Source organism: Phacochoerus africanus, chromosome 10, assembly GCF_016906955.1.
Source record: "Phacochoerus africanus isolate WHEZ1 chromosome 10, ROS_Pafr_v1, whole genome shotgun sequence".
NCBI classification, from domain to species: domain Eukaryota; kingdom Metazoa; phylum Chordata; class Mammalia; order Artiodactyla; family Suidae; genus Phacochoerus; species Phacochoerus africanus.
The window spans coordinates 1,931,354-1,944,545 of NC_062553.1; the positions used below are offsets into that span (position 1 = coordinate 1,931,354).

The 13,192-nt window shown below is 63.5% G+C and overlaps 1 protein-coding gene across 2 annotated transcripts; it reads left to right on the forward strand.

The window, feature by feature from the left end:
• Positions 1–1,797: 1,797 nt before the first annotated feature.
• MSANTD1 (Myb/SANT DNA binding domain containing 1) lies at positions 1,798–8,969 on the forward strand. Of its 2 annotated transcripts, XM_047798270.1 has the most exons (3): positions 1,798–2,892; positions 6,194–6,469; positions 8,086–8,969. In XM_047798270.1, the coding sequence occupies exons 1-3, from the start codon at positions 2,639–2,641 to the stop codon at positions 8,324–8,326; spliced, it is 771 nt and encodes a 256-aa protein (XP_047654226.1). In that variant the 5' UTR covers positions 1,798–2,638; the 3' UTR covers positions 8,327–8,969. The 2 variants fall into 2 exon arrangements, with proteins under 2 accessions (XP_047654226.1, XP_047654225.1); XM_047798269.1 differs by lacking the exon at positions 1,798–2,892 and having other exon boundaries at positions 5,199–6,469.
• Positions 8,970–13,192: the final 4,223 nt, after the last annotated feature.

Here is a 13,192-nt window from a genome sequence, read left to right on the forward strand (position 1 = left end):
CCCTGCTCTGCCCTTGGAGTCGTGGGTGGGGAAGGTCCTCAGGTCGAGCCGAGAGCTGGCACTCAGGACACTTGGGGAGGGAGTCGGGGCAGGGCCTTCCTGGAGGAGGGGGCCTTCCCGTCACTCATTCACTCTGCAGACACCACTGAGCGCTCTGGGCCAGGTCCCCAGGCCTAGAGAGCAGCAGCTGTGAGCCTGAGAGGTGCCGTGTGGCCAGGCGTGGTGTCCCCGTGTCCCCAGTTGACCTCTGAGACCCAGAGAAGGAGGACCTTCTACAGGCAGCAGACGGCAGGGCCCAGCCTTGACCGGGAGCGCTGCTGCCCCGACCAGCTGCACTCCCAGTTCTGGCTGCAGGGGGTGTCAGGGCGAGCCCGGGGCCCACGGGTGCAGGGTGGGGGCGCTTGGGCGGAGACTCAGGGCCGCCTCCCGTCCCAGGTCGGCTCCCCAGTCCTGGGGCGCCTCAGAGCAAGGCGCTCCTCACCACATTAGTGCCCAGGAGGGCACTCTGCCAACAGGAGCTTTGCAGCCTGGGCTCCATGAGTGCTTTCCTGAGTCCAGGCCCAGCAGAATCCCGCCATGCCAGGAAGGGGCACAGTCAGGCCTGCTGGGCCGTGGGCCTGGGGGTAAGGCCCCACGTGGCCATCACAGCCCGTCCAGCAGGTGTGAGGGCTCTTGCTGGCAAGCTGCCCGCTTGAGACATATCTTAAAATCTTTCAATCCTGATGTCTTTAGGCGGCACCTCTTTCTGCAGCCCCCACAGACTACAGCGCTCTGCGCCCCTGTCCGGTCCACTGGCCAGCCGTGGTGGCACCTGGGTCCCTATCCCCAGCCTGGCTCTCAGGCCCACCTTTGCTGCCCTGCCCCCTGCACAGCCCCACCGCCTCTCCCTGCCAGCCCCCAGAGCTCCGGGCAGTGTGGCCTCACCCCCTCCGGCCGGGCTCTTCCGTGGTGCCTGCCTTTGTTCCATGGGGCCCTCCCAGCCTGGCCAGTGCTGGGGGTCAGTGTCCCCGTCCCCTGGCCCTGGCCATCAAGCTATTAGGACTGAGCCTCAGGCAAGTGCTTGGAAGAGGCCTGCTGAGGCCACGTCGTCCAAGGTCAGCGTTGAGGGCCTCCCAAGAGAATGGGAGCCGTTACCCAGGCCGGCAGCAGCTCGCACCGGCTGTGCTGTGTGCGCCCCTGCCCAGGACCAGGGGCAGAGGGGGCGTGACAGTGTCTTCCACGGGGAGCAGCCAGGCCACGTGCAGCACAGCGGCAGACCCAGCCCTGTCCTGCCTGCCTGAGGTCAAAGCCCAGAGGGTGACCTCACCTCTCTGTCCCTCGGGCTCTTCATCTGTAAAATGGCAATGACCCCAGTGCCAGTGGCGCTCACAAAAGTACCGTGACCACCGAAGCTGGAGCACCGTGGGCAGCGCTCAGAGTGCCTCTCACCACTGGCGCCTCTGCAGGTGTCCTTACCCCAGGGCCACGCAGCTGGAAAGGGAAAGCGGGGCTGGCTCAGGGCAGCTCCGCTTGCAGGAGGGGAGGGGAGGGGCACAGTGGAGCAGGAAGACTGCCGCGGGAGGCGATGCCGGGCAGGGTCGTGAAGAACGGACGAGTCTGCCCCGAAGTCCGAAGGCGGATCCACGCGAGCTCCTGGGAAGGAGGGAGGCCACGTGTTCGGTTCTTTGTTCAGCCTGGCTTCGCCAAACCCTTTTCTCTGGGGCCCTGGGGGTGCAAGGAGCACCCCACCCAGCCAAGGGGACGGGGCGGGTCTGGATGTGGGTGGTGTGGGCTTGGGGCTGTCGGGGCTGCAGTCGGGGTGCCCAGGGCGGGCTGGACACACGCTGCCTGCTCCCAGCCACTCTCTGGCTTTAAGAACTGCACTGGCTCCTCGGCCCACCCACATCCCCCAGGCCGGCAGGCAGTCTGCCCACAAGGAGGGTGCAGGCTCACGGGGCCTGAGCCAGGGGTCTGCTCCCCCCAGCCTGGCGGTGTAAGTGTGAGCGTGTTGGCCAGAGCCAGCGGGGCATCTCGGGTGGTGGGCCTTGGCACGCCCGTGTGTCTCTGAGGGTCCCCGGGGTGTGTTCCTGGGTCTGTCTCCCCCAGCCGTGTCCGCCTCTGCCCTCCACCTCTCTGCCTGCTCCCCCACCTCCCTCTTTGTTTGCCCCCAGCCCCCCCTCCTGGACCCTCCCTGGGCCCCGTGTGAGCCGAGGCGGGGCTGAGGGGGGCTGCGGCCTGGATCCCACCTCGAGAGCCCAGTCTGCCCGGTGGAGATGCTTGGCTGGGGCCTGGGCTGGCCAGCCTGGCCGCCCGGCTGGGGCGGGAGGCAGGGCCGGGAGCCTGGGCCGCCGGTTTGGGGCCCGGCCCGCTCACTGCAATATTGATGGCCCGTCAGGGCGGCCCTGATTCCTGCGCTTTCAGTTAAAAGGTTTCTGTTGTTGTAGCTTATGCAGTTGCTCTGTTGCTATGGAAACGTGACATCAAAATGACGTTTCCCGTTTAAAAGCTTTTAACTAAATTCCTGCCTGTCAGATGTAGGCCCCATTTTGAGCGAGGAGCTGCCTTCCGGGAGCGGGGCTCCCACCGAGGTGCGCGGGCCCCGGGCGGGCGGCCGGCCGCGCGCGCGCGCGCGCGCTTGCACCCCGCGGGTGCCCCTGGCATGGCGGCGGCCGAGGTGCCCGGCTACCTCCCGTCCCCCCAGACGGAGAAGCACCGGCGGGCCCGCAACTGGACGGACGCCGAGATGCGCGGCCTCATGCTCGTCTGGGAGGAGTTCTTCGACGAGCTGAAGCAGACCAAGCGCAACGCCAAGGTGTACGAGAAGATGGCCAGCAAGCTGCTGGAGATGACGGGCGAGCGCCGGCTGGGCGAGGAGATCAAGATCAAGATCACCAACATGACCTTCCAGTACAGGTGGGCCCGCGGCGCCGCCTCGCCCGCGGCGCGCCGGGAAGCGGGGGCGCGCGCCCCTCGGGCTTTGTGTGGGCGCCAGGGCGGGGCTGGGGCCCGTCCGCCCCCCCCTTCCCCCCGCCCCGAGGGCCCCGCCGGCACAGGCCCCAGACCCTGCAGCAACTCCCGCTGGGCCGCCCAGGCCTGGCCGTGCTCCCCAGGGCGGTGGGCGCTGCTGCGCCCGTGGGGAACCCAGGCCGGGGCGCGGGTCCACCTGCCCTGACGCACTGTCGTCCTCGGCCTCCCCGAGCCTCCTGTGATGGCAGCGCGGCCCTGGCCTCGGGCCGGGAGGAGGCGCGGAGGGCTCACGTGGAACCCCCAAGGGCCCAGGAGGGTCCCCTCCCTCCAGGAGGCCCCCTGCTTCCGCCCCGTCGTGCGCTGGGTGCCCTGGCCTGGCCGGCTCAGGAGGACTACGGGGTCAGGGCCAAGCACGCGGCCCGGGTGGCGGCAGCTCCGGCCTCCAGGACGGAGCCGTGTGGCCCCACGTGCCCAGGCCCATCCACAGAGGGTCACAGGCAGGGCAGAGGTCACGGGTGTGCAGGGGGTCACAGCGCAGGAAAGTCAAGCAGGAGCCGGGCTGTGGGGGGAGCAGCACCCGGACCAGGGGCCCTTGGGAGCCCATCCATGTTCTTGGGGGGTGGGAGAGCGTCCTGGGAGGCAGGTCCCGGTCCATGCGCCTCCTGGTCCTCCTAGTGGCCACCAGGGTCAGGGGCCAGGTCAGGCCAGGGCTGGGTGTGGAACGGGGCCAGCAGGTTTGCCTCGGGTGCTGGGAGCCGCTCCTGGGGGTGAGCGCCCCCCCGCCACACACACCCCCTGGGATCAGGCGGGAGTGGTCTGTGTCCCAGCCTGTCTGCAGCCTGGGGACGTGCCGGGCTCCCGGGCCCTGGACCCCAAAGCTGTTTCACCTGCGTCCGTTTGACAGTTTTTGGCCCTTGGAGGAGCAGGTCCTGAGCCTGCCCGTCCAAGGGCCCACTTCTGACCTGCAGCCTTGGCCCCGCCAGGCCCGGGAGGGGGGAAGAGGCAGCTGCTGGGGTCCAGAGGCGTCAGACTCACCCGGTAAGGGACGTGAGAGTCCGGCCGCCAGCAGCTGCCGAGGGCCATCTACAGATGCCGCGGGCCCTCGGCGCCCACGAGGAGGCTGCGGAGGTGACCCTGGCTGTGTGACCAGCCTCCTGCCTGACTCTAACTCATGGGCTCTGGTTGGTGTCTGGCCGGGTTATTCATTATTTATCCTGAAAGCTCTCTTCAGAATCCCGGGGGAGGGAGTCTGTGTCTGCTCCTGGGGGCATGTGGCTGAGGAGGCCCCAGGAGACGAAGGTGTGGCAGGCTGGGCCCCCCCCCAGCACCTCCTCTGCCTCCCCCAGCACCCCCAGCTGCTGCAGCCTCCCACCAGCCCCCCTAGCCTCCCTCTAGCCTCCCCCCAGCCTCCTTCCAGCCTCCCCCCAGCCCCCCCAGCCTCCCTCCAGCCTCCTCCCAGCCCCAGCCGCTGCAGCCTCCCCCCAGCCCTCTCAGCTGCTACAGCCTCCCTCCCAGGCCCCCCAGCCCCAACACCCCCAGCTCCCCCCAACACCCCCAGCTCCCCCCAACGCCCCCCAGCCCCCCTCAGCCCCCCCCCCAGCCACTGCAGCCTGGGTGCTCGTTTATGAAGCTGCTCACAGCTCCTGCTCACGGAGGCAAAACCAAGGCCAGAGCAGGAGAGGGACTTGCCGAGGCCACACAGCCCCACGCAGGCCGTGGCTCTGGCTGGGTGCCTGGTTCTTTATCTCCCCCCCACCCCCAGGAGAGGCTTTTAGTATTTCTCCCCGATGGCTTTTTGTATATTGAGGTGAAGGCTAAGGAAGCTGGGGGTGGCCTGGTTCCACGGCGCGCGTCCTGTGGTCCTGCCTTTCCGGGCCTTCCCACGTCGGGCTGGGCCTTCGCTCGTTTCTCCCAGGGGTGGGCTGGCCTGCGTGGGCGGACCGAGAGCCAGGGGAGCTGGGGCGGGGGCTGGCCCTGTGCCGGGGGTCCACGGGGCCCTCGGCCTGCTGGACGGCGCTCCTGCGGTCAGGAGGACAGAGCAGCCACCTTCCCCGTGTGGCCCATCCTGCTGCCCTGGGCCGCACAGCCCTTTGCCAGGGGCCTCTCTCAGAGGGTCACCTCCTTATCTCCGGTGCCAAGCGTGACCAGTGGCCACACCCCGGCAGGAACCCCGTGTTGGGAGACGGGGGTCATTTGGCCTTGGAGCCCGAAGGCCTCCCCACATCGGGAGGAGCCTGGGTGGGAACACGGGGGCCGCAGGCTGAGGCTGAGGGGAGACCCTGGCTTCAGGAGGCAGAGAGCCCCACTCGCCCCACTCGCCCCACTGCGGCCTCTCTCGTGGCCTGGCCGGGCGGCCCAGCTGTCCTGCGGCCCCATCTCCCAGCCCCACCTCCCGGGGTCGGCCGAGGGCCCTGCAGGGGAGGGCAGGGTGCAGGGCCCGGGAGGGGCTCGAACCCACCGGGGCAGAGCCATGTCGTGCAGACCTGGCCTGGGGTCTGAGTGGGGATGGGGGTGCGAGGCTGTGTGGGAGGGGACCCCTCAGGCCCGGTCCCCCGCCCCCGGCACATTGGTCCCGAGACGACAGCTGCGTAGCTTGCTGTTTGCCAGGCCCCGGGCATTGTCTTCTTGCATCCTCTCAGCATCCCCATTTTATGGATGTGAAAAAGGAGGCCCAGAGAGGTTAGTGAACCTGCCCAGGGTCACACAGCAAAGTGGTGGAGACGAGACACAGACTTAGATCTGCTGGACACTGAGGGCCGTGCTCTTACCTCCTGGGGGTCTTGCTCCCCAGGGCGTCCTCTTTAGAAAAACATGTTTTTTTATGTTATGTTGTTTTATGTCGGCATTAGCTATCACAGCGCATTTTCCCCATGTTTGTATCATACATTTTTTTACTGCTGGTTAACGTGTTCATTGCAGAGAGCTTAGAAACAAGGGAAAGGCAAAGAGGACCAGCCCTGATGAGCCCGGGCGCCCAGCACGCAGCCTTGCTCACACCAGGCCCGGGCTCCCCTCTCAACATCTGCAGCCGTGTAGGTCCCGAGCCTGGCTGCTTTTCCGAGCCCAGGGTCACCTTGGCCTGGAGCCTCACCGGTGTTCGGATTTGTCTGGCCAAGAGTGGCTCCCCCCGACCCCGTGCCACGTGGCCCCTGGGCCTGGCTCCCCCGGCGCCCCTCTGCCGCGAGCCGGGCGAGCAGGGCCGGGAACAGCTGTTTCTCACCCGTGGCTCTTGTGTCTCTCGTTTCAGGAAATTAAAATGCATGACAGATAGCGAGTCCGTCCCGCCCGACTGGCCCTATTACCTAGCCATTGATAGGATTCTGGCCAAGGTCCCCGAGTCCTGTGATGGCAAACTGCCGGACGGCCAGCAGCCGGGGCCCTCCACGTCCCAGACCGAGGCGTCCCTGTCGCCGTCCGCTAAGTCCGCCCCTCTGTACTTACCGTATAACCAGTGCTCCTTCGAAGGCCGCTTCCAGGACGATGGCTCCGACAGCTCCTCCAGCTTACTGTCCCTTAAGTTCAGGTAGTGTGTGCTCCCCCCCCCCCGCCCCCACCGCCAGCAGGGAGGGGCTGGGAGCAGCGAGCGCGGCTGTCCTGGCCACCCCGGCGGCTGCGGAGGCCGAGCTGGTGTCACGAGCCTCCAGGGTCAGGGTGGCAGAGGCAGGCAGGCAGGTGCCCCGCAGGCGGGGCTGTCGTGTCCGCAGACGGCCGTCTGCTGGCTCCGTCCCTGCTTCGCTGTGTGAACACCCGGACCTCTCTGGGTCTCCGTCTCCCTCTGTAACGTGGGGACAGGTCCCTCTGTAACGTGGGGACAGGCCAGGACCTCCTCCGAGGACGGCTGGGAGTGTAGCGGCCAGAACAGACTCGGGCACAGGGCCTGGCGCTCGGGGGAAGGCCGGGTGCCCCGACCAGGGGCCCTCCTGCCCCCTGGGCTTCTGGCTCTCAGGCTCCCCCCACAAGCAGACTGTGTGCCTGGGGGTGCCCTGCTCCCTGGCCTCGCCCGGCCGGCCGGTCTCTCAACACCAGGGAGGGGATGCCAGGCCAAGCCTCCAGGGTGTCCTCGGAGCCTGGCAGCAGCAGGCAGACTCAATCCCTTGGCTGCCCACGCTGACCCCACCTCAAGACGTTCCAGGGAGCCGGAGGAGGTGACCTTTGGGCTGGGCTTTCACGGGTGAATAGGAGTTGGCCAGAACGGGAAGAGAATGGCAAGAGCGTGGCTTTGAGCCGTGGCCCTGCCTCCCCTGAGCCCCATCTCAAGTCCATCAGTGAGTGGGGGCGGGTGAGGAAGTCATCTCGGGGCCTGGGTTCCCTCCAGCCTGACACCCCCGATGTGGGGGGATGCTGCTCGGTTTGTGCAGCGCCCCTTCCTCAGAGGGGACCTCTCGGCAGAGACCTAAGTCAAAAGTGCCTTTGCTTCTGGGAAGCCTGCGATTACCAGCAGTCGTTTCCACGGATTGAGCCCGGCTCCCCACTGACGGCTGCCCCGGACGTTACACCAGGGCTGGGACGGGAGCCGTTCTCCCTCTTGGGTCCAAGCTCTGCCCTCCTGCCCTGGAGCTTGACTAGGTCACGATTCTGCCCGGGCTGGGGGAGGTAGGGCCTTGGGGCTGGTGGGAGGTGGCCATTCCCTGCCCCCCAGGGGCCTACCAGACCTGTGCTGCCCCGTCCAGAGCCCGGGCACGGCTGAGGGCCTGGCTGCCTCAGCTCCATCCAATGGAGGTTTGGTCCCAGGGGGGCCAGGCCTCCACGGCCCTACCTTCTGGGTGCCCGTCCCCTGCCAGCTCACCCCCAGGGCGGGCTGGCCCCACTCCCAGCTGCCGGGAGACGAAGGGGCCCAGGCCCTTCCTCTGGGACCCCAGGTCCCCCAACTGCCACCAGGCCGGCTGGGCCCCGTGGTCTCTGGCATCCCAGGAGAAGCCACGCTGCCCAGCAGCCCCTCCCAGCCAGCCCTCCTCGTCCCTCCGGGGTGGCCCCTGCCCCCCATCTCACTGGGCCTGCGCTCCCTCCTGACGTGTGCGGACGGGGGGGGGGGGCCCAGCTCGCCAGGCCGCAGCCCCCGGGGGGCCGGTGGTGGCCGGGAGGGTGGGGCAGGGTCCGGGCGCAGGGCCAGCCGCCCACATGCCCGCGCTGTCCTTCCAGGTCGGACGAGCGGCCCGTGAGGAAGCGCAAGGGGCAGGGCGGCCACTTCCAGAGGAAGAAGCTGCGGCTGCTGGAGGCCATGCTCGGGGAGCAGCGCAAGCTGAGCCGCGCCCTGGAGGAGACCTGCCGCGAGGTGCGCCGCGTGCTGGACCAGCACCACCTGCTGCAGGTGCAGAGCCTGCAGCTGCAGGAGCGCATGATGAGCCTGCTCGAGAAGATCATTGCCAAGTCGGGCGTCTAGCCCCGGCCCCCCGGCCCCGGGGCATGCCGCCTCCTGCCCCTCCGAGGCGCCTCGCAGACCTCCAGGCCTCAGCAGCGGCACGAAAGCCCCTCCCTGGACACGCGGCCAGGACCCCGGGCCCCTGCGGGGTGCCTCCCGAGTGAGAACATTCCAGAATCTGCTCTTCTGTCTTGACAATCGAGGATCCTTGAAAGGGCTCTTGGAAGTAAAACTGCCTGGAAGCGGGGTGCACGGGCGGGGCTTGGGGGCAGCAGAGCAGCCGAGAGCTCAGAGGCAGGTGTGCCCTGAGACAGCCTCTGGGCCGGGAGACCCCAGCGGGCCCGTCCGCCTTCCAGCCCCCGCGCTGTTCCCCTGCCTGGGCCGCGGGGCCCTGCTGCCTCCTCAGCAACAGCCCTAATAAAAGTGTGGACTCTGCTCCCGCGGCCGCCCTGTCCGGTTTTCCGGGCCAAGGGAGGGGACAGAACCCAGGCCTGGCCTCGGGGAGTGAGAAGAGCGAGGAAGCAGCAGCAGGTTGTGGAAGCGCTGGGCGGGCAGGGCAGGAGAGGACGAGGACAAGGACAGGGCACATGGCCAGGAGCTGGCCGAACGCCAGAGCTAATCCTGACCCTAACCCCTAACCCCTAACCTCTAACCTCTAACCTCTAACCCCTAATCCTTAACCCTAACCCTCACCCCCTCATCCTTAACCCTAACCTCTAACCACTAACCCCAACCCTAACCCCTAACCCTCATCCTAACCCCTGATCCCTAACCCCAACCCGCTTAGGCACTCCCACTAGAAAAGCCCGGATCCGAGTCTGGGAGGAAGGGGCCTGGGTGGATGCAGCCAGAGCTGCCATAGGCGGGAAAGCCCTTCCAGAAGCCCCTCGCCCAGTTCCTCTGAGTCCCGGCTCGGGCTGTGGGCACTGGCTGCAGAGGAAGCCCGCCCAGTGTGGCCGAAAGAGGGCAGGACCGGAGGCCTGGGTTACGTTCATTCGGGGTCTTGCTGGGGACCAGGGCCGGGGACCCAGCTGCTCAGTGGCTCCCAAGAAGCTATTCGAGGATGGGGTGGGGGTGGGGGGCCCTGCCCTTCATGGAGTCTGGGAGCGAGTCCTGAGGACGCCTCAGTGAGGGAGCACTGCCCGTCACAAGGACCAGACAGCTGGCTTTGCTCTCTCTGGGAAGCACTGGGTTCATTAAACTCCTTTCTGACACACAGCCACCTGCCTGTCCGGCCCCATCTGTCCAGAGCACAGAGCACCCATCGGCGCCTTCGCTCCCTCCACCCGGGGTGCCCTCTGGGGTCTGTGGGCCAGCGTCTGCGTGGTCCATCCTTGCAGCAGAGATGCCGTGTCACTCTTCCACAAGGAGTGTCTAATTCACCCCTGAGCTGGCACGTTGCTGCCACGCACAGGGTTTGAGGGTCCATCATGGGGCTTATGGTTTAGAAGAGCCCCCTCCAGCTACTGCTCAATCAAATGTTGGTGTTTTTTGTTGTTGGGGGGGGGGGTGGAAGCAGGGGTCTAGCCAGGAGGTTGCCACTGTCGTCCTGGTATGACAGCCACCAGCTCATCCAACCCTCCAGAGGCCCTTGAGGTCAGCCGGGCAGTAACCAGGACTGGCCCCCACCCCCACTCCCAGTGATGTGCTGTGGATTCAGCCCATTCTGCTCTGGGGCCGAAGGCCGGGGGGTGCCTGCTGGCTGATCCCCGGCTCTGCAGTGTGTGTGTGTGTGTGTGTGTGTGTGTGTGTGTAACTTGCCCGTCTCCGTAGTGGAAATATTCCCACAACACCAGCTGCCAGGTGTGCACAGCCAGCTCCCGCACCTGCTGCAGAGACGGGGCACCTGGAGGCACCTCCTGTTGACCTCAGTTCGGGGGCTGCCCTGGCGAGTTCCCAGCCCTTAGATGAGACAGCAGCACCAGGAACCATTGGCGTAAGTGACCAGGGGCCTTTCTGGGCTGGCCTGTGAGGGTCTGCACTGACCACCCATGGGCAAGGGACCCCATCAGAGGGTGGGCACACCCAGGCGTCCCCCAGGGGGTCACGGATGGAGGCCTGAAGCCCCTTCTTCACCTTAGACTTAGGCTAGTCTTTCAGAAACGGAAGGTGTCAGTTACAACGTGTAATTTTGCATTTTTGCAATTGTGTTTAGAGGTAGTTTGGTCTGCTTTCCTGTCCCTGCCGTCTCCATCAGAGTCTGTGATTGAAGCTATTTTTTGCGTCCACGGCCGAATCAGCACATCCTTCTCCTTGGGCTGAACGGAGCCCCTTAGAGGCCAGCGGAGCCCAGCCGGGAAGCGCCACGTGGAGCCCTTCATAAGCTGTGTGTCTTTAACAGCTTTCCCACTTCTGCAGTTATGATCCATTAAGGAGGCAAAAGTGGTGATATCGGTAGATGTTAAAGTATTTGATAAGATTCAGCAAAACAGCATGTTAACACTGGAAACTAAAATCCAGAACCAGACTGTGTGCTCACTTTCACCATTATTATTTTATGTTGTTTGGACATTTATGTAAAGACAAAACAAGCAGGTCAAGAGACGAAATGAAGACATAAAAAATACCTTTATTTTCAGGTAATTCTTTTTTTTTTTTTGTCTTTTTAGGGCCGCACCCGCAGCATATGGAGGTTCCCAGGCTGGGGTCGAATCAGAACCATAGCCACTGGCCTACGCCAGAGCCACAGACACGCGGGATCCGAGCCACGTCTGCGACCTACACCACAGCTCACGGCAACACCAGATCCTTAACTCACGGAGCAAGACCAGGGATCGAACCCGCAACCTCATGGTTCCTAGTCGGGTTCATTAACTGCTGAGCCATGATGGGAACTCCAATTTTCAGTTAATATTTTGTGCCCAGAGAACCAAATTATACCAAAGCTCAAGCGCCTTTTAAACCGCTTTAAACCTGTTAATGTGAGAATGGAAAAATATTCCATCCACAGTTATGATTAAAAGCCATGGACTATCTACGAGTGAATTTAAGCAGGAAGGTGTTGGATCTGTACGAGGGCAACTATTCAGTGTCATTGAAAAATGTAAAAAAATACCTGAGCATATGGCGAGACAACGCGCTCTTGAAAACTACGAAATAAAATACTATTTTATCAATGTCATTCCAACTATAGTCTCAGCAACACTGAGTCTCTGATTTGAAATGGATGGAATTATTTTAAAGCTCATATAAAATCTACATGAAAGGAGACCTGGCAGAGACACGAAAAAAACCACGAACACGCCTTCCACACTCGTGAGACGGGAGAGGGTCAGGAAACGAGGCTCAGACACGGCGGGTGGGAGGCAGCAGGTGCCCGGTCCTGAGAAGCATCCCCTTAGGAAGCTGCCCGCGGGCCGCCCTCCACGGCCGGCCCAGGGCTCCCTCTCAATCCCGGGCCTCGGGACCCGTCAAAGGTCCTGACACGCTGGAGGCTTACAGACAATGCCAAAGAGCTTTCGTTTGTGCGGGTTCTAAGTACCAGTATTAATACCTGCTAGAGTCCCTGTGTATAAATTAAACCGAAGATTTAGGAAATACTCACTTCAAGAAATTTTCCTGGAGTTCCCGTTGTGGCTCAGTGGAAACGAATCTGCCTAGCATCCATGAGAACGCGGGTTCGATCCCTGGTTAAGGATCTGGTGTTGCTGTGGTGGTGTAGGCCGAAGACGCGGCTCAGATCCCGCATTGCTGGGGCTGTGGTGTAGGCCGGCGGCTACAGCTTCGATTGGACCCCTAGCCTGGGAACCTCCATATGCCACGGGTGTGGCCCTAAAAAGACAAGAAAGAAAGAAAGAAAAAGAAAGAAAGAAAGAAAGGAAGGAAGGGAGAAAGGAAGAAAGGAAGAAAGAAAAAGAAAGAAAGAAAAAAGAAATTTTCCTGGCGGCTCAGTGGGTTAAGGATCCAGGGTCGTCACTGCGGAGGCTCAGGTCACCGCTGGCGCATGCATGTTCGAACCCCGGCCCGGGAACTTCCACGTGCAGAAGGCACGGCCAAAACAAACAAGCAAACAACAGAAAACAAACAAGCAAAAAGCAGCAACGACGCAGGAAGAACATGTTTTCCCAAACGAGATGTTTTAGGGACAGGCGTGGCCCTGTGTCACGTGTCCTCCGGTCTGGCTTAGAGGTCAGCGTTGGCCGTGGGACGGGGCTTGCTTGTCCGGGAGGTGGGAGTCTGGGAAACCCAGCCTCACACTGACGTGTGTTTGCAAAAGAAAGGGAGGTGTGCACCCCATCTGCCGGTCACCGTGGAGTTCTTCCTCCTGACGACACCCAAACCCGACAGGGGGCGGCCCCCTCCCGGGCTGCTTGTACCGTGGACTCTGAACCCGGACCAGTGAACTTTCATTTCTGCGTCTCATCAGAACCCGAGGGTCCATCCTGCGCCTGGGCGGTCCTCCTCCAGGCTCCCTCTTGCGACACCACACACTGGGCCCCGGGACAAGGAGGGACCGGCTCAGGCGGGTTTCCTAAGTGTCGAGTCGAGGCGTCACCCCTGGGACACCACCATCGGTCTCAGCAGGAAAGTCTTTAGTTTGGCAAGTGGCTCATGTGGCGGACGCCAGCTTTTCAAATTCCCAGCTTTGGTGAAAGCTTGAATTTCGTTTGTCACCAATTTTATCAGTTTTATCATTGGTCTCCAACACTGTCCGTTGTTCCCCTTGGAGGGACAGGCTTCCTTTGTCATTTCCAAGAAAATATCTGCCTGGTACCCGAGTCCAAATAACCAGTTTCTATCAGTCTTTCTTTCAAGAAAAAGTTGTTCCATTAAGAAGGAAATTACAGGAGTTCCCGTCGTGGCGCAGTGGTTAACGAATCCGACTAGGAACCATGAGGTTGCGGGTTCAGTCCCTGGCCTTGCTCAGTGGGTTAAGGATCCTGTGTT